The sequence below is a fragment of the Pagrus major genome, chromosome 10, assembly GCF_040436345.1.
Source record: "Pagrus major chromosome 10, Pma_NU_1.0".
Classification (NCBI taxonomy): domain Eukaryota; kingdom Metazoa; phylum Chordata; class Actinopteri; order Spariformes; family Sparidae; genus Pagrus; species Pagrus major.
The window spans coordinates 10,306,163-10,326,061 of NC_133224.1; the positions used below are offsets into that span (position 1 = coordinate 10,306,163).

The 19,899-nt window shown below is 41.5% G+C and overlaps 1 protein-coding gene across 1 annotated transcript in view; it reads right to left on the reverse strand.

The window, feature by feature from the left end:
- arap2 (ArfGAP with RhoGAP domain, ankyrin repeat and PH domain 2) overlaps positions 1-19,899 on the reverse strand; it is a 119,288-nt gene that overhangs the window by 10,087 nt on the left and 89,302 nt on the right. Inside the window, exons 19-29 of the mRNA XM_073475204.1 lie at positions 16,753-16,816; positions 16,065-16,228; positions 15,328-15,540; positions 15,031-15,136; positions 13,189-13,336; positions 11,192-11,269; positions 6,801-6,875; positions 6,031-6,148; positions 3,350-3,478; positions 2,471-2,607; positions 1,436-1,518 (exon numbers count right to left, since the gene is read on the reverse strand). Coding sequence (XP_073331305.1) covers positions 1,436-1,518; positions 2,471-2,607; positions 3,350-3,478; positions 6,031-6,148; positions 6,801-6,875; positions 11,192-11,269; positions 13,189-13,336; positions 15,031-15,136; positions 15,328-15,540; positions 16,065-16,228; positions 16,753-16,816 — 1,315 coding nt within the window. The remainder of the gene's footprint in view (positions 1-1,435; positions 1,519-2,470; positions 2,608-3,349; positions 3,479-6,030; positions 6,149-6,800; positions 6,876-11,191; positions 11,270-13,188; positions 13,337-15,030; positions 15,137-15,327; positions 15,541-16,064; positions 16,229-16,752; positions 16,817-19,899) is intronic.

Consider the following 19,899-nt stretch of genomic DNA (forward strand, 5'->3'; position numbering starts at 1 on the left):
GGGAGGAGCAGGTGTAAAATTTGGAGCGCTGTTGTTTTATTGGCGGAGGGAAGAGAGAGAGATTTGACAACTTCTTATCACCCACATTTCAATAATATCTGCACTACATGACAATGAAAAGCACTTCACAGATGGAAACGCTGCAGCGGAGGAATAAATGCACATAAATTGCACTTTACGAGAGCTTGAAATACAAAAGGATCAGCTGTAAGATTGAATTTATATTGTTCCGCTGCTTATTCAAGGTGCGATCCTCGTCGTTATAGTTATTTCACATTGTTTTTTATCCTTTTAAAGTCTCTTTAAAGGACGACTTCTTTACATATTATGATACATGAGAGTGTGAAAGCTCAATACTGTCCTTGGAAACAAAACTTTGAAATGAGTAAATGGGAATTGCCCACACACATAGCAACATATGGCCTCGCGGATGGAGCGATGTGTCAAAACAAGCCCGAGAGTTTGAGTTATGATAGCTTCTGAAAAAAATACTGCGTCTATGTATGTATTTCAGGCATAACACGTCTATTTAAAACCTTTATCGAGCTTTATTTCTTCCTTTCTCTTTACTTTTTCTTCTTTACAGCCAGTCGTCCGGTGGTAAGAAGAGCGTTTGTTTTAATATATAGTGGTTACACTGAAAAATGTAACATCTTAGAAAGTATATATGAAACTTAAAGGTGCACTCCGTAGTTTTTCAATCTTCAATTCATTGATTTTCATGTTTAAACAAATTCAATAATCTAAATTGTCTTGAATGTGAAGGAATAACAGTTTTGACAATATTGCTAACCATTGCCAAAGATCCTGTGTTGGCGGAGTAAGCGCCGACACTTCCCTGCTGTTTCGAGTTCTCAGTCCGCGCACTTAGCTGCACGGCTAACTGAGCCAAGTAGCTAACTGTGGCTTCAGTTGGCAGCAGTTAGCGGTTACTCTGGTGATATGCTGCCCCCCATTTTTCCTAGTATGTATTCAACAGGTGGCCAAATCTCACGTACTGTACCTTTAAACGTCAACACAATTTCATTGTGTGTTTCAGTTTGACTTTGTTTATGTTTGGCGGACCCTGCCACCTTTTGAGGACCTTATTGTCCTCTTATTACCTCATCGATATTGGGAATATTCCAAAAACGACGAACTGCACCTTTTAATATAAGACACAATCACCCAGAGGGTAACATTTTGCTGAGATACAGAGACTTGTTTTAAGACAACTGCCATTTTTTTTACTTATTACAAGCAGGAAATACCAGGTATTCATCACTTTTTAAATTGTTTTTGAAGTGGAATTTCTCCAGCGTAGTGAAACAACCCAGCGTCTGACATGCGACTGAAATTTCGGTAAATCCGCTGCAGAGAATCCCTCTCTCAGTCATACATATTCATATTTAGTGAAAATACATTAGATTTTTTGGTGCATGTGAGTGCATATTACCTGGTTGGAGGTTTGAGCTTTTTCTTCAGGCCCAGGTAACATTTCACAGAGTTGAGCTGGATCGCTTTCTCTGCTTTAGTGGCCTTCAAAGGGGGAAAAAAACAAAAATGACATGAATATTTCGTATGAATAATGAAATGAGAAGCTCAGCTCAGCTACATAAACCGCCTTGAAATTGAATGCCAACAAACTATCAGTGTGGCATCGCAACACGACGATCACTTTGAATCATTACCGGCAACCCTGTTCTTCCGAGCAACAAAGAACAAAGTCGGAGAGAACAAAGCGAAACAAAATCAAAGTTATAGCTTGCCTCTGACACCTACACATCACAGCCCGCCGCCCGTTCCCAGCTCCGTCCAACATCATTTGCGCTAAATACAGACCTCACAATAATTGCGGAGGCCAAAGAATATCAATTAAATTACACTCACACTTCTAATTTCCTTTGTAACGCAGTAATTAGCCACATTCTTGTGCAACCTGATATTTAGAAAAAAGCTTTCAGCTGCAACACCACCCCTCACAATCCCCCCTCCCCCCTTTTCCACTCCTACCCCATTGCCAGAGTTACTGCACCTCCATCAATTATTAACACTTCTTCTCACTCCTTTACGAATCCCATGTTTCAAACTGCGGAAATGTGCTGAGAAGAAAAGCCCTCCAGGGAACTCGGGCCTGCTGGTCCTCTCCGAAAGCACACTGTATTCTTCCCTTTTTCGACAGAGAGTGGGAAGTCCGCTGCCATCACTGTGTTTTATTTTCCTCCATAATTCGAGTATTTGGATCCCGCAGACACGGACACGTCGCCAGGGAGATGAAGCGGAGAGTGCTTGGGTAGAGTTCGGTCTATTTGGACGCAGTTACACATCTTGTGTTTCTTAAGCAGTTTCTATAACCTTTTTAAATTCCCTCGTGATGGAAGAAACACTCCGTTCGCCTGATACTTCGTGTTTACATGCAAAAAAGCGACGGTGGCGAGTGTTTACAGTAGATGTGGCAGAAGATTAGGCCGGAAAATAAAAGTGTACTTACTTTGATATCTCTGTAGAGCAGCAGCTTCTCTGTCTGTAGTACAACATATTTGTCCTGGAATTTATGCCCCGACAGCAGTTTGGAGGATCCGTCATTGAACTTCAGGTAGTCGCCGTTTATAAACTGCTTTTGGTCTCCTGTAAAACACAGAGAAGTCTATTACAGGACTATATTGTCTATTTTATAATCATTACTCGGTTTGACTCATTTAAATCTACAAATAAGCTTTAAAAATATGATGGTTTGGATGATTTTTTCTGTTTTAGAAAAGCAAAGACGCTTCTCAGCTGATCAGAACTGGCTCGCTCCGGAGGAGAGAGTTGGAAGTCGGGTGTGGTGTTGACTGTTCGACTGGAGCTGGAGGGGAAAACGTACTTTCCTACATGAACCGCATTATAGAGAGGAGAGGGGGGAAGAAGAGAGAGAGGGAGCCGGAGTCTCTGGTGAGTGCTCAAGTGAGTGAGAGTTGGTCTGAATTTAAACACGCGCCCTCAAAGCGTCACGCGCCCTCAAAGCGTCCCGCTGCTTGCTAGCTTCGCTGGCGGTGAACACTCCGTCAAGCCGTCTGATGTGACTCAGACACAAACGTTCACAGACGAGGAAATGTTTCAAAGTTTTATTCACGTCTTGTTCATTGGCTTCCCGTACCAACGCACCTACAATGTGAAGTAACTATAATCTTGAATAAGCAGCAGAAGAATGTAAACGTGGATTTCTTTGGGTTTCTGATGGAAACATTTGGGATACTTGGCACAACTCCACAAAATACATAAAGATCTAGTCGCCTAGTCCCTCTTTCCCGGTGCAGAGGTCCCCCTACAGGTAAAACACTGATTGGAAAATTTCTGGCATACATCTTTAACGGTTAAAAGACTGTACCTTTTCCATCAGCAACTCTTCTGGCCCCTGAAAACTTCTTTATTACAAGAAAAGCAGAACTAGGACACTCCAAGCTGCTCCACTCCAGCACCTGCTCCAGAATCTTCTCGCTGTGATGCAACGGTCGCTCTGTTGACAAACAAAAAGACGTCAGCTCGGCTGGAGAGACATAACTGGAAACAGAAAAATGGCAGTGGTCGAATAAATCAGCCGCCGACATAAAAGCCATTCTGTTTTATATGAATTAAAAATGCATGAAACAAAACCACAAACTCAGATTAAATCCATGACTAACTCTAGTTAACCAAATAACAAAATTATGTTGTTGTTCTCCCCATTTTCATCACATCATTTAAATTATCTCCAGCATATCAGGACCTGATTATAAAAACACACTCATGTGCAAAATAGACCTATTATCTCTTCCTAATTGGTGAACAGGGTACATGCTATCAGCCAAGAGAAAAAAAAAAAGGCAGATAATTTGTGTACCACCGCCCCTGCTCTGATGCCTCAATCTCTACACTCCCCTGTTTTTCATAACCGAAAGAGGTAAAAAGAGCCACAATGGCATAACTTATTCATAACAGCGGGCTTATCTTCTCTCTGGAATCTCTGCAGACCCAGGCCATGGAATTAGTTCCTCATTTCCCAACAAATATTAGCTCCCCCTTTCTGCTTATTGTCCTCGATAACAGTGTTTATCTGTAGCTATCCTGCAAAATGGCTAATTATCCTACTTTCCCTCCCTTCTTTATGGTTTTAGGAGCAAAACCTGTCACGCTACCGCCTTCAAAATAGCTTGACTGTTTACTCTTCCACAGACACATTGTCTCGCCGTGGAAAATATGCTGAGCAGTCAGCAAATATATTCAGTATTCAACACACCTTCGGTTTTAGAAGAGGACGGCGTGTCCTCTGTAACTTTGCGAGGAGAAAAACAAACATAAGAGCGCGGTGTAAACTCTCATTGAACTGATGAAAAGTGCACGGGGACCGCCAGCTAAGCAACTTCGCGACAAAGCTCAACTTTGACTTCCCCCGCCCCTCGCTCGCCGCTTCCCGCGCTATGATCAAAATGTGGGTGTGTGAAGGCGCGGGGTGCCGTCAGCGCATATTAATGCGAGATGAGACGGGTCAGCTCCCCAGGTCGATCATGCAAGAAAGATGAAGGTAATTTATGACATATGATGGCGAAGATGATTAATTAATGTGCATATCATCAACTTGACGACGCTTGGCTAATTTCTCAGTGTGCTTCCATGTTCACGGACACTGGTTCATTAGAGAGATAGCATAATCATCTAATCACAGGGTCGTCGGATGGGAGGAGGTGTGATCTTTGTATATGCCCTGGATGAGAATAGCCATTTAAACGGTGATGTGGGAGCATCAATCACTGATTGAATACACTGTAGGTGACAGTAGAGAGGTTCGGAGAGAAGACTTTGTTGACAGCTGGGTAACTCTTAATCTAACCAGTGGAATAAAGTGATTCATTTACTCCAAAATCCTACAGAAAGCAGCTTCATTCAGTTGTAATCGTGCAACATGTGTGTGGCATTGTGCCGTCTAAGGATAAGAAATAAGATCGCCAACATATTCAGTGTGGTTAAAATTAAAAGAGGTTTCTCAGTTTCCCACTTCCATGAAAGAATAAATGATTTCTTGACCTTTCTGTCGAATAAAAAGCAAGAACGCAGTGTTTGTTACGGACGACGCTCTTCTGGTTGATTCAAATTAAATGCTTGTTTAATTCTTTAATCTTAGAAGTAGTGACTAGTGAGGAGGATTGTTAGTGCAAGACTGAACAGTGTGAGGTAGGAGAAGAAAAACATGTTTCAGTGTGAAGGGGCTCCCTCGGTTAAAGTTAATTGAGGAGGAGCCACTGTAGCGTCAGAGGCTCAAGCTTTAGAATCGACTGTAACTGTTATTACGCAAAACTTAACTATAAAGTAATGATGTTTTAGTTGCAACAAGTAAATGTTGTTGGAGTCAAAAAGAAAAACATCCAAAAACATGGACGGCTGACATTTTTGTTCAGTTACGATTCCTCCGAATGCACTTTTTCTTCTAAAGATCCAGTGTGCAGGATTTAGAGGCGAGGCTGCAGACTTCATCTCCTCACCCTCCCCTACAGCGGCCACTCAGGCCCTCTGCAGAGCCACTGATTGTCTGATCTGGGGTTAATTGTATTGTATCATCTACTAATACATTTACTTTGATATATGCAAACATTATGTGCAACATTCGTAAAAAAACAAGGGAAAAAAACAATGGAATATATATTTTTTAAGACAAAACAGAAAGGAGCTATTTCCATTTTCATAATTTAATGACTATTTGAGTATTCTAAAATCATGACCTATCCCTGCTGGGGGACGATACGAGTTCATGATCAGCGTTTTAATCCCAGGCCTCCAGGCAATGCCACAATAATAATGCAAAAAAGTCGCAGTAGCCGGTAGCCTAAAGGTTGAGGTGCATACCACATAACTGCGGCGTCCACGGTTACATTCCCAGCTCACAAGACTTTTTGTTTGTTGTGCTGAATCTCTGCTACCGCGACTGAGTTGGAAAGCAAAAATGCCAAAAAAGAAAGGAAGCAGGGTGGAAATCCACTCGTCTGCAGTGACTTTGCGATGTGAATAAGCATCGTGAGACGGCTGCTGCTGCGTTACCTAACTCTCCGTTCTCAATGACTTCAAAGGTGGTCCAGAGATCGTCTGCGTTAAAGGTGACGTTCTTCATACTCAGCGCCGTCTCTGCGAGCTCCGTGGGCCGCATGCTGGGAGAGACCTACCGCAAAACAACAAAACAAATTAAAGAGAGAACAATCGAAGAAAATGAGAAACATTCTGCATATAGAAGCTCGGATCATAAGCTCTCCGGATCGATATCGGCGCCTTCAGCCATCTCTCTCATGAAGAGAAATTCAATACTTAACATGTAACACCAACTGCACGGATATCTGACTCGCAGGCATGTAACACAGAGCGCTGATTAAATACTCGCTTCTTTGTGGAGTTATTAGGTGTTCCTGAACAGGAGTGAACAAAAGCAAATGTGCTACTTTACTCCACCGAGAGTATAAAAGTCAAACTGTGGTGCTGAGCGCTCCTCTTTAACCCGATCTCTATTGTACAGCCAGCCTGTGAGCCTTGTAAAACGCAATTACTCACACAATTAAATCAGACGTTTCTTTGATTAGTTCGCTTTTGATTTATTTCAGTGGCGGTAATCCCATCAGGTTAAACCACAAATGTCTCAGCCCTATTCTATCAACCTCTCCACCTCTCATTCTACCCACCCTCGGCCCTCATTCGTCCTCCTGCTTCACCTGCCTTCATCCCACACTCCCCTCTTTCTCATTTTCAACTCACCGCAGACTCGCACGGCCAACACGCCTGCTGAAATGCACACATTAAAACACACACACGCTTTCTTTTACCTTGATTAAACAGCAGCTCTCTGGTTGTCTCTTCTCCAGGTACACCTCGAAGATCAAGTCCCCAGCTGGGGAGAACTGGAAAGCAAAAGTGAGACATCGAATCAGATGAATTATAAAAACAATGCTGCTGGATTAATTGGCCTTCCTTGAGAAATTCGCACTCCAGTGTGGCATGAATCTAAATGGAGAAAAGTGAGCGAAGCCGTTGGAGGATTCGCAGGAACCAAAGGTCGTTTTCTGTGCTGGAGGCAAACTAAATCCTAGCAGCGTTAAGAACCGGGCTCAATATGTGCGAGGCTAACTTGTAAAGGTGGAAGCGTAGGGTGCTTGTTTCACCTACACCCGCGACGGAAATGCTCTCCTCAGGTGTTAACTTTGAGTGTGCTGTCAGTTTAAAAATGTTTTGAAGATGCACCTAGAAACATGTGCAGGGGAATGGAAAAGGAAATAAAAGCAAATTGGCAGAATGAACCCAGCAGAGATGCCAAGGGTGTGAGATAGGTTCACTGTAACAGTCTTTGCTCTGTGTTTATTAATAAAAGACACGGCACACTGCAAAGGAAACATTTCTGTCCAATATCAAACCTTTGCAATTGATGCCTTCCTGCAAATCATATCTCGAAACAGGACTTTCATCTGTTTGTACTTCTGAAAGCTACAAAAGCTAACACATACTGATGAAAATGCTAATGTTTAAGACACCATTTGAAGTTTCTAACTCTAAAAATGTAACTGTCAATACACTAATTTGATTTCTTACTAAAAATGACGTGAAAAGTGACACCACTCTCGCGTCTGTTTGTTAGTTATGGAGCTAGAGCCAGGAGGTGATTAGCTTAGCCTAGCATAAAGACTTTAAGCTAGCTTGGCTCCCTGCAAAGACAAAAGAAACACCGAACCACTTCCTCCAACGCTCCTTCATTAACAGGCTGTATCTTGTTTGTCTCTCTAACCACTCACACTTTTACATTCCTGCTTGTAGACAATATATGATTCAACTAGCATTCATTCATTAGATTTAAGCTAACACAAGCTAACATAGAGATAAGGCATATTTTTTAACTCTGACCAGCTAGCTTGCTAGATGTTTGACCTGCTTCTGGTTTCTATGTAACGATTTGCTAAATTAAGCTTAACCTAAGCTAATCAATCCTTGCTGAAGGCTATAGGGACTTTCATTTTAGTCATCTACCTTTTGTATGTTTACTGTATTTCTCAAAGTTATACAGTCTAAGCTTGTCAATGTAAGCTACTTAACGCAAAAGTACAAGAGTGGTGATCCTCTTGTCTACCTCTGCCAATATGATATATATTTCTTTTAGAGATTATAATGCAGAAAAAGATGCTCTGGATAATTTCAGATTGTAAATATTAAATTCACAGCCACTGTTTCCATGCACTGACAGTCAGGAGGTCAACTTCTCAGTAATATTGGTGTTGTCAGTACAAATTATAGCATCTTTCTCCATGTGTTTGAGCAGTAACCCTCTCTGCATCCCAAAAAAAAAAAAAATAAGGGTGGTAAAAACCAGAGAACTTAAGAAAGACTGTGAAAATGCAGCACTTTTTAGAGACAGGGTCATAGTCGAGGCACCAAATCCGTATTTCTGGCCGAGCGGAGTGGAAATCCATGTTAAGAAAATGAACAAGGAAGTGAGAATGAAACGGTGTCTGTTCCCTCGGCTATCTGGAAATTACAGTTACTTTTCCTTTGTCGTTTTAGTGTAAAGGTGAACTGAGGGCCATTACTGTCTTGATCTGGGAGAACTATCGCATGATAAGAGGGAGGAACCCACTTCTGACACACACGGCCCTAAAATAACAGAAATTACAGTAATTTAAACCAAAGCTGTAATTGTGAAAATGTCACAAGCAGATACGGCACCATCTTGGTTTGCTAAGTACACTTTTCTTCCTTCCCCTTCAGTCTTATGTGATGGGAGGACGACCAGGTGAGCTCTACAATCAGCATTTGTCAAGTGAAAAAGACAGACTGGAAATAAAGATGTTAACAGCTCAGTGGTGAAGCAGGCAACAAAAAGAAATGGTTTCACAGCTGATGGGGAGATTTCTCAGAAAAACAGTAAAGTTCTATGCGAAATGAAGGCTGTTTCTAATCTTTACCAAAGTCATACTCTCCCTGCACTCGCCCTGGCTGTAAATGCAAGTATTGATTTTAAAGTGCCACTTCTAACTTGCAAGGCATGACACTGCCTTACACCTCATTATATCACTGATTTACTTACTCCCTCAGTCTAGCCATACTATCCACTTGCAGGGCGCGGACCTCCTTGTCAATCTCTGCCTTTAAATGGAAACAGATGAGGTCAGAACCTCCACCTGCGGGGCCCGAGCCTTCTGAGACAAGCTTCCTGCAAATGTCAAAAGCGCACACTGTCTTGGTATTCAAGAAGCAGACCCACGAGCCATTTGTTCAGCAACATCCTTTTACCTTGAATCCTACCTCTACTTTCCTCTGCAGGTTGGCAGTGTTCACAGTGTAAGCTGAATAGTTCAACCTTACATCTTCTTACCTTGAATACACCTGTTGGTCCACAACTTGAGCCTCGACTGAAATAACTTATACGGCAAGAATGTTTGGATTTGTACGGATTCATGTTCCCCAGAGGGTGAATTCTACTGACTCTGGTGATCCATCGGGTTGGTATTCGTGGTTTTGAGTGAAATTTCCAAAACTACAAGAGAGACTGCCACAGTACTCACACAGCAGCCATTTTACCCTGACGTCATGCTCAGGATGGGAAGTTTGAAGACTGGGAGGATGTTATGCTGCGTAGGGAATCTGACAAAATGTAATCAACACTTCCTAATTGATCAGCAACTGATAAGATGATGGATAGTGAAAATCTGGAGGGACATCAGGACATATTTCAAGGTAAAACACCATATCTGATAGCCCGTTAGCTCCCGTTAGAAAACAACTAATGTTAGCATTCAACTACTTTCAGGGGTTAGGGTTAAAAATGGTCCACCCATTTTTGACACGTTCATTTAAGCCTGGAAGTGAAACACACGGGACGTAATCAAATAGTAATGTTAGCTAGCTAAGTGACCCAATGCTAATGTTAGCTACCTGGTTATCAAAATCTCGAAATTATCTTGATAATTATCTTGGTTATCTTGAAATATGGCCCGATGCCCCTCTAGACTTTTACTATCCATTGTCTTTACAGTTGCTGATCGTTTAAAGTATGTATACTAAGTGTGATGTCAGAGGAAAATGGCCGCCATGTGAATATGCTCTATGGAATTTGTGGTTTCACGATTTCACAACCACGTTCATGCTTGTCTGTTGCGATGAATGTTGAAAAGGAACCTCTGACATCTTTCCAACAGGCTACTGACTAAAAGGCTTTAAACTCGAGCCACATATCACTATAAATAAACCACATGTGTACTTAACGACTGGAGGTGCAGCCTTTATAAATGAAAGGGTAGGAAATGTCTTCTGTGTTTGTTCAGGTTCAGAGTAGTAAAAGGCAGCTCTGCATGGAGTGAATGGATAAAATGGTCAAGTCACAACTTGCACTTCGCCTTAGCTTTCACATTGGAGTTTGAGTTAAATCGGTACATTTGCACCGGAGCTCGCAGACGTCACTGTAAAGCCTTTTCAAAAAATGAAGCCATTGTGTGAAATCTGATCATAACTGATATAAATTGTGGTCCAAACTATGAAAGAAGATGATTAATGCAAGCAACGCTTTGACTGAAGTGTTAAATCATCCCTAAAATAAGCACGCCCATTATCTCAAAAGAGACAATTGCGCCGTGCTGACTTCTAATTACACCAAATAATTGTTTTCAATGAACAAAACCAGTGCTTTTCCTTTTCACTGCAAGTTAAAGCTCACAAATTCGTGTCCATAACCAAAATGTTCTCCCACTTTGCACCTCAGACAGCTTTATAATAGCACCGGCTTTCCACTGAGTAACCCTCCTGCCCCGCAGCAGCAAACATGTTCTGAAAGCCTACAGACAAGGTGGAGAGCAGAGAGGAGCGGGCGTAAACAACTTATTTCAGATTTCAACAACGGCGCCGGCATGCGATTTAATTTTTTCCCCCAGTTATCTGAACCAAATGTTTTTCTCGGCTGAGGCATCCAGGCATAAAGTACCTGCCGTAAAGGTTAACAGGAACAAAGCCCTTTTTTCCCTCACCCGCCTGCTACTGCCTCCTCCGCCTCCCCCTCACTTCACCACCTCCTTCCCCACCCCCACCATCCGCTTCATTTTTGCCCAGAAAAACAGGAAACTTGCTCAAATGAAACCCTGATTTGAGAGGCCCTGACGCACACAGGCAAATCAATACACACACAAACAAACAGAACACCCGTCGGTGTTTTCCATTTTGGTTGGGCGGGTCGGCTTACCGTGGCGTCCTTCTTCTCGTTCCAGCGTGTGATGAAGCTATTCTCCCTCTCCATCTGTTGCACCCGGTCTTCATTGACCTGTCGGAAACATCACAAAAACACACACACATCCATTCAAACTCCAGCCAATGAGAAAAACTTTCAGATCGCTTGAGAGACGCTAAATTGCCTGATTAGGATCATAAAACCATTTTCCGAGGGAATATTAATTTCAGCTCTCAAACACAATACATGGAAGACTAGATTAAAAACCAGAAAAAAAACAAAAAAGGTATCTATGGTGCGCAAACTGGGTCGTTCATCGAACACTTCTAAAACCAATTTTGAAGAAAGAAGTTGGCTGTGAGTGTTTGACACAGCTCGGCGCCAAGCGAATACTCGTTTCTTCCACAAAGCTCCGTGTTGGAAATGATATTTTTTTATTCCAACTTTTTTTTTTTATGTTTTAACATCATTATCATTTTCTGAGAACAATTTGCTTTGTTGGAGTTATACGAGTGGCAGAGACGATTGTGGGGGAGAAGAGGAAAAAAAAAAACCCTCACAAACTCATCGTGTGTGTGTTTAGGCCTGATAATGGGCGCCGTCGACGACATCCAGCACAGAGCTGCCGCTTTAATTAGCGGGATGTCTCACTTTTTTTCTCCCCTCCTTCATGTCACGGCGTGTGTATTCACCGCTATTGGGCTCATGATTGGTTGAGCTTAATGGCTATTTGTCATGCGAATGATGGCGTCCCGAACCGATTTGGAGTGAATGCTCCTCCTTTAACGGCAGAACAAGAGGGATCCGGGCGTTCTGCGGGGAATAAGCAGTCGCTCTGTGCCGCCGTATCCCGTAAGCCAGGCAGCTCTCCAAGGGTAACATTGATCCCACACCCCCGCCCATCCACACATCAGCAGAGTCAAGCCTATTGTGGAGATTTGGCAGCAACAGTTCTGCTCCCCAGATGGTTCAAGTACAAGAGTTGTAAATAAAGTCATGCCTGCAGCCTGGTTTAGATATGCAGTATGGTAATATTACATGAACGCTTCAAGTGTCGTGATTTTTTTTTTTTCCTTTTGCCATTGACAGGAGAGTTTTGTTAAAACAAGCAGCCCGGCTACATTAGCCTGCATGTGATTTGGTTAACGGATAACACAATACATATGGAGCGACGCATACTTTTTCAATTTCGGATGGTGATAATGTTATTATGCATTATTGAGAAAGAACCAGAAGTCCTGCACACCCATCAGTCACTCATTTAAAATCCTATTAATTAATTCTTTAAAGGGGCATGCCACCAATTTGACATGTAAAGATGAGTTTACAAAGCATTTTTCAGCCTGTGAAAACAGTGTTACTCAGGGTAACAGCAAGAGGCTGTGAAGTACAGGTATCTATAGGGTTTGTTTACTCGTCAGTTTTAATTAGACAAAAACAGTAACAACAGCCTTTATATGACGTCTTGCAAAACATTCAAAGTGCATCACGCGAAGCATTAAACTAGAAAATCACACAGCTAAGGCAAAAGAAATTAAATCAGACTTTTCTTCCTCTCTTTTTTCATCTTTGACTTATTTCTCTGCTTTCAAAATTGCTCCTCACATAGAGAACAAACTGAGAGTCATAAGCCTGATCTCATTTCGCCCTCGAGCTAAAAATGTCCTGAACAGGGCTCCTCTGGTATTTTTCCTCCTGGGTGACCTGTTTTTTTTTACTATGTAATATCTGTTTTTCCTGGAGATGTGTGCAGTTGTTCATGCTGTTGATTACATCTGAGTGGAGTGATATTAAATTAACCAACCGCTGTTTACCATGACTGATAGAGGAGGCAGGTGGGCTATCTGTTTGTGAGAGATCGATTTTTCTAACTGCTTTAAATGATGTGGTGAGTTTGTAACTTCTGAGTGAAGCCCTGGATTATGTAACCGTGCTCAGCTCAGCCATTTGTCACCCTCCTCATTGTCTCCCGGCAATAAAAAAAATACATGGATAAAAACTTTTCGACTCACACTGAAGAGTGTGATGTAGTTGCTGATGAGGTCGTGGACGACGCTCGTCTCCTGTGGTGTTTGTCCCCGAGTCTGGAACAAGCAGGAGGAGAAGACGGAGGCCAGTTTTTCGCTCGCCATGTGGTTGAGGTGGGAACACTGCTGAATCCTGAATCACAGGGAGAAGAAGTGGTTAGAAGTAAATGTACCTGCAAAACATGCACAGACCTACACAAGCTGATGCCCACACATAACCACACACACACACAGTTTAGTGAAATGTTAGGCCTCAGTCCAAATTCAGCAAAGGGCCAATTAAGTCTCCTCCAAACAATCTACATCATTAACATAATGCGGATAAATCACAAGCATCCTCTGCAGGTTTCTGAGGAAACAATGTGTAATGTGAGCGTCAGTGAATGAGACATCAAGATAGCGGAGTGTTTGTAAATGCCTCTCGAAGTGGGAGAACTAACAGGTTTGCGGCGTGAAAAAAAAAAATCATCTTCAGCCCTATACCCTGAAAGTAAATGTAAATGTACCATTTTCCCAGAAAAAAGGCCCTGAGACTCACAAATAGCACCACTTGTGTTGCAGACTTTTAATAATGATCCACTCCATCTGTATTTACTTTAAAAATGGCAACCATATGAGATTCATTCATCATTTCAACCCGAGGACACTGCTGCTTCAGTGACAAAAACAAACTTTTTCCTTTTCAGCTGTTAATACGAAGGACTTGACACCGCGTCCTCTCTCTAGAAAGTTTCCGTCTTGATTAGTCAGAAGAGGAAGAAAAAAAATCTGCACACACAACAGAGGGCAGAGTGGGTCATACGCAGAACGGAGGGGACAACAGGTTAATCAGCAGGTGACAAACAGCAACCCTGAGGCGACTCGGGGTGCGGGACCTTCGAGTCTCTGTGCTTGTTACGTCTGTGATGCAGTGTTGCATCTGTGGCGCTACACCTGTTCTATCTGCCCGATGAAAAACATGATAAAGAGATGCTACTAAACCAAGGCTGTGAAAATAATTAAAGTGTTCTGCTTCGTTTCCATGTCCAGTTAAGTACGGTTGAGTTTCTACAGAAGTTTTTTAGCGGCTGCACTGATGATGCTGGCTACGTACTGTGTCACATTCAACCAACAAGCGGACTGAGACATAAGATTAGTCACAGTTCAAGTCGTCCGACGGGTGGAAAAGGTTCTCAGAGCTTTAAATCAAGGTAGCAGTATGATGCATTACAATTAAAAGTACATATGGAAGTATCATCGGCCAAATGAAGTTAAACGTATCAGAGAAAACACGCTGGTTCTCCAGGAAAATGTCTCCCGTGGCTGATATATGATGAAGTATGTTCCATTATTGAAATTGTAGCCTTTTCGATGATAACATCTAAATCTATTCAGGCTGTGACAAGATGATTATTAGAGAGACAACAATAAAAAAACTAAATTCTTAAGCACAAATCTGTTTACACACATAATACATTTAAATAAAAGGGGTTTAGAGGATAATTTTCTATTTGATGGAAATGCCAAACACGCTAACTTCTATATATTATATACTTTTTATATAAAATCTTAATCTGAAAAGTAACCAGTTCACCAACTATTGCTGTCAGATATGTACTAATGGACCTTAAACTTGTAATTGAGTACAGAACTACAGTAATGGGTGAACAATATTGTTGAATGTTGTTTTGGCATCTTCATGCCATGTTTTCGCAGTTTTTTTAACTTGACCACATGCTTTTCTCCTTCAGGTTATTAACTTTATCCTGACTGCAATCCTAACCTTGAAATGGCCTCACAGGTACATGTGCTGCAGTTTGAGGAGTGTGTGTGTGTGTGTGTGTGTACCTGTACAGATGTTGTAGCAGAGCATCGAGCGTTGACCTGTTTGTCTTCGGCAAACTCTCTATGAAAGTGGAGTACTTCTTCACCCTCTGCCTCTCGTCCTTCTCATCTACAAACACCATGAGGTTGAGAGCTGCTTAAAAACTATCAAACTATGAACTGAGGTACGACCATTGACACATAAAGGGAAATAAGGGTCAAACAAAATCTCAACATAGTTATACATGGTGTCCTGTGTGTGTTTATACCTTTAACACTGGTATATTTCTGCATATTACGGCACTTCGACACTTCACATACCCAGAGCTGACACCCAGTACGGATAGAGCTCCTTGGTCAGCAGTGCATCCTCTGCCTGGGATAAGAAGCTCTTCAGGGTGTCTGTCACATCCTCCAGCTTGTGCTCCTTCTCCCTCAGCTTCACGTTACGCGCGTCGCTGGTGAACTCCTCCAGGAGGAGGGCCACTCGACCGGGGTCCCCCGTCCTCTGATAGACCCCCTCCTGGCACAAACCTGGTTGATTAAATAATAAATTGACTGATCTGCAACAGCACATTTCTATAGAACTATGTATAATTATAGGGCAACTTTACGGGTGCTAATATGTGGGATTTAACAATGTTACATAAGCACATTTGTATGTTAATTGCACGTAAAATAAAATTGTCGCTGCCAGGTTTACTAACCTTTTGTACTACTTTACAGTTAGTCAGAGTTAACTTTATGCCAATCCCTCATTATATTACATAACAGATACTGTATAATGGTACTGTACAAGTCCTCTTTTCTATTCATGCATCGAGAAAGAAACAGGCACTGTGTGGATTCGTGTGTTTACATTCTGCAAATAACTTTGGATGCCCACTGAAAAAGTTGCACAACATTTCTAATAATGTATCAGCATCAAAAATCATGAAATTCTCATCACGGCGCAGCACACTGGATGAATCAGCTCCTCAAGGGGAAACCATAATAAATACTCATGCAGAACCAATTTTGAAAAACTTCTCCTCCCGTGTAAATATAAGGCGACTCACCATACTGAGTGACAAAAGCGATGCAACTGTCGACGATGATGGGGACGCCGTTTTTGGTCAGCTGTTGGTCGCTGAGCGCCTTGCCATCTGTGCCAGCAGCCAGCGTGATTGCAGAGTGCCACAGTGCAAAGTCCATCCGGTTGAAGCCGTGGATGTAAACTGTTCTATTAAAGAAGAAAAAAAACAATTAATGAAGCACGCACTCATGTACTTTCCCTCAACAATATGGTGGCTCATATTTTAAAGAGCAAAAGTTGTTCATGTACTTGGCAAAAAGCGCTGCTAAGTCATTAAGTAAACAACCGACAAGATTAAAGACAAACCGAAAGCGCTTCTATGGAGCACACATCTATAAACAACCAACGCTTTCCCATGAGGTTTGATCAAAAACACACAAACGAAGAGCAATTAACGGAGTAAACACAAAGTCTTGTTGCATTACTCTTAAAGGGAGCCAAAAACTGTTGGCTGTGGTGCTACATGCCGTCTCACCTCCTCTCTGTAACTGACGCGGGCAGTCTAGCGAGACTTTAATTATCTTGGATGGTTACAGTAGGTAAAGTGCACTCGGACTAACAAGACAAATGCAAAAAATCAAAGCTAACGGCGTTGCATAATGCATGGCTGTTGTTGTATCACAAGTACGTTGCCAATTAGCACACCTTTTTTTTTTCAAAGACTGACATACCTTCCACCCTCCACCATCAGCAGGACTTGGATCTTCTCCTCACCCTCCGTATGTGTGGAGACAGCTGGGGGGGGAAAAGGGGGCAACAAGTTGTTGGAAATGCAGGATGTAAAACTACAACATACAAGAGCAACACGTTCTGCGCTAATGCAAAGCAACGTGTTGGGAGCAGCCTGACATTTGCTGTTGTTCAATCTCTCTAAAAAGCACAAGCACTTAGGAGCTTTAGCCAGGAAACTTGAAAGTCAGTGCATTCATTACCTGTCACTAAAAGGTCTTTCTTCTCTTAAGTAATCATTTACATTTCACGTCAATCATTGCAGATAATTCACAGCACAATATGTCTAGACATATCTGACTGGTCTTGTACACACAGTGGAAAGAAAAGTGAGAGAAGGGAAGTGGAAAATGCCGAATGCATTCCATTGGAGTTAATGGCGTTTCCTTGTTGTAACGGGGAACATGGATATAGTTTTCAAGGCACAGACTTTCCAGAGGTAGTTTAAACAAGAAAGGGAAGTGAGGCATAAACACGAGTCACTGGTCATCAAGCTTTACATAAAGTTAGTCCAAATGAAACCAAATAAGATTGCACCGAGGGTAGTAAAAAACACAGAGTTCCTGCCATTCTTCATCTGCAAAAAATCAATCTTAAAATAACAGTGCAAGGATTCAGAAAAAACTGGGCTAAGGGACTCCAAAGCTCTGCCATAATCTCTTCTGTGGGTTCAAACAGCTGCTTGGATCAAGGCAACAATCACACACACACACACACATACACACACAACAGAAAAAAAGTACAAAAAAGATTTGAGGCTCTGCAGTTGAGTCACAAATCTCCTAGCAACAAAATCGGGGCACTTTCATCATATTCAAGTTTCTTCTGGTTGGGCTCAAATAAGGGATATGTATTCAAGAAACTAGCAGAAGGAGAAGAATCTGGAATTTATCGCAATAAAATGGTGACTTTTGGAGATTGAGAGCTCGCTATGTAGCTACCTGTACCATTAGTAATTACTAAATCATGCAAACATCCCGTGGTCTTCTTGGAAAGTTATTCATTTATAAGGCAAGTTAGATATTTTAGGAAATACACCGAGTAGTTTATTATGAGAAGATTGATATTCCTCTTATTTCTGTATAATAAACAAGCTACCGCCAGCAGCCAGTTAGCTTAGCTTCAACTACAATATGTTGTTTTTGCACTCCGGCTTTAGTCCACATTGAACAAACAAGATGTAGCTAACATGTTAGATAGTTACAGTTACCTTCAATAGAGTCAGGCTAGTTGTCACCCCATGTTTCAAGTCTTTGTGCTAAATAAAGCTAACGAGCTGCTAGCTACCTTGAATCTTGCTTATTTAATCCACAACACAAAGTGTAAGAACAACACAATGCAGTTTAAGATAAGCTAATCTAGCTTCCTACTTACCATACAGATACTTACTAGAACAAAAACATTTACCAACATGTTTAACTATTCTTTAATTATAGAGTTACAAATACCAAAGGCGTAAAAAATGAAGAAATGCTATCTGTGGAGAGTATTTTCTCTGTACTTTCTATCTTAAATGGAAAAAATTAAAAAAAGGAAAAGGAGTTCTTTCTATTTCCTGTTCCAAACACTACAATCTCTGCATCCACGCCTGTACTGAACTCATTGATTATCAGCAACAACAGGAAATTGAATTTTACTTGTTGGCACAAATAAAGAGGATTGGTAGAAATATAACATATAACAGTCACAAGTCCTTTGTTCAGTCCTGTGTATGTTGAGCTAAACAACAAAAACAATTAATCCCCAAAAGTCTCTCTTAAAAAACAATTTGCTTTCTATTTTCTTTGGCGGATTTTCAAGGGCACAGTAATTCATTCTGATCCAAACAACAAGAGAAGAAAGGAGAGAACTTCAGAGATTGATATTGACTTGAGAGAGGTTTATTAACAGCCTTATCAGGTAAATGCAAAACACTTGTCACCGTTGTTTGAACTAGCACGCAGCAATCCTCTTTTATCCATCTTAGAGCTCAGCGGGAAACTTTTTTATTACTTAATATGTTTGTGTGATAAGGAACTAAGTCTGCGGCCTTGTTCCCTCCATTAATTTGTACTGGCCTTCCTGGAAGAGATTTCCATGAGGTTTTTTTTCCCTCTAAAAATGAGGGCGAATTAGGCTGCTGAAGCGCATTTATAGTGGGAGCATTTATTATTTTTCATTTTGAAAGGTATTATAAGCAAATCTCTTGGTATTACAGGCCCTGTTGCACACATCTGGAGAGATCTTCCAGCAGCGATTCCTCTCGATTGAACCAGGCAGCTGATAAACACAAAGGGCCATTTCCATGTTGAGGGATCACACGTTTGTTTTTCGGTGATTAACATCTCTTACTGGTCGGTTAGGGCATGTAAACATAATGTGACACTGCTTGAAATCCAAAGCCCGACCATTAATTAAGAATTTCCTCAATCCAAAAAGAAACATTTAAAAGTCCGATGTAGAGTTGTGTTGGAAAGAAACATAAAAAAAAACAATCTGTTTACAATCAGTGTTACTAACCAAATGCATTGAGTGTTTAAAGCATTTCCCTTCTCATAAAACATGTATATAGACGATTATTTAAAGTATCTCAACTCTTTTAAATCCATGGATTAGTTGACCTCAATGCGTAGCTGTAGGCTATCACAATAATCTCACCAGAACTTGGTATTGGCAGTTCGTTCGTATTAAGTTAACTTCCGAGTGAACATGACTCACCAACAGTTCTTGCTCTTTCTGAACATGCTAGCTGTGATCGCTGTATATATCTTCAAGTGAAATTGGACCTCAGCGTGGACACACTGAGATCTGACTGCTAAATATGCTGGACTGCAGTCTTGTGCTGATGCCTATCTTTATTTTTAGGATGATTGAGCAGAGCAGTGGGATTAACATTTCTCCGCTATTTAGCCTCCGCCTGAAGAGAAATTCACTGAGATAATTGCGCCGAATGACTTTAAAGTTAATGTGCTTATCTTGTTTGAAAAAGAAAGTTCCGGGTGGGAAGGCAGATTTGTGCACCGCGACAGGTCAGTGATTATCCAACTGCATCTATCATTTTCCCCTTGTTTTAAACTCGCTTGAGTTATTTGTGCGGCAGACGTCTTGAC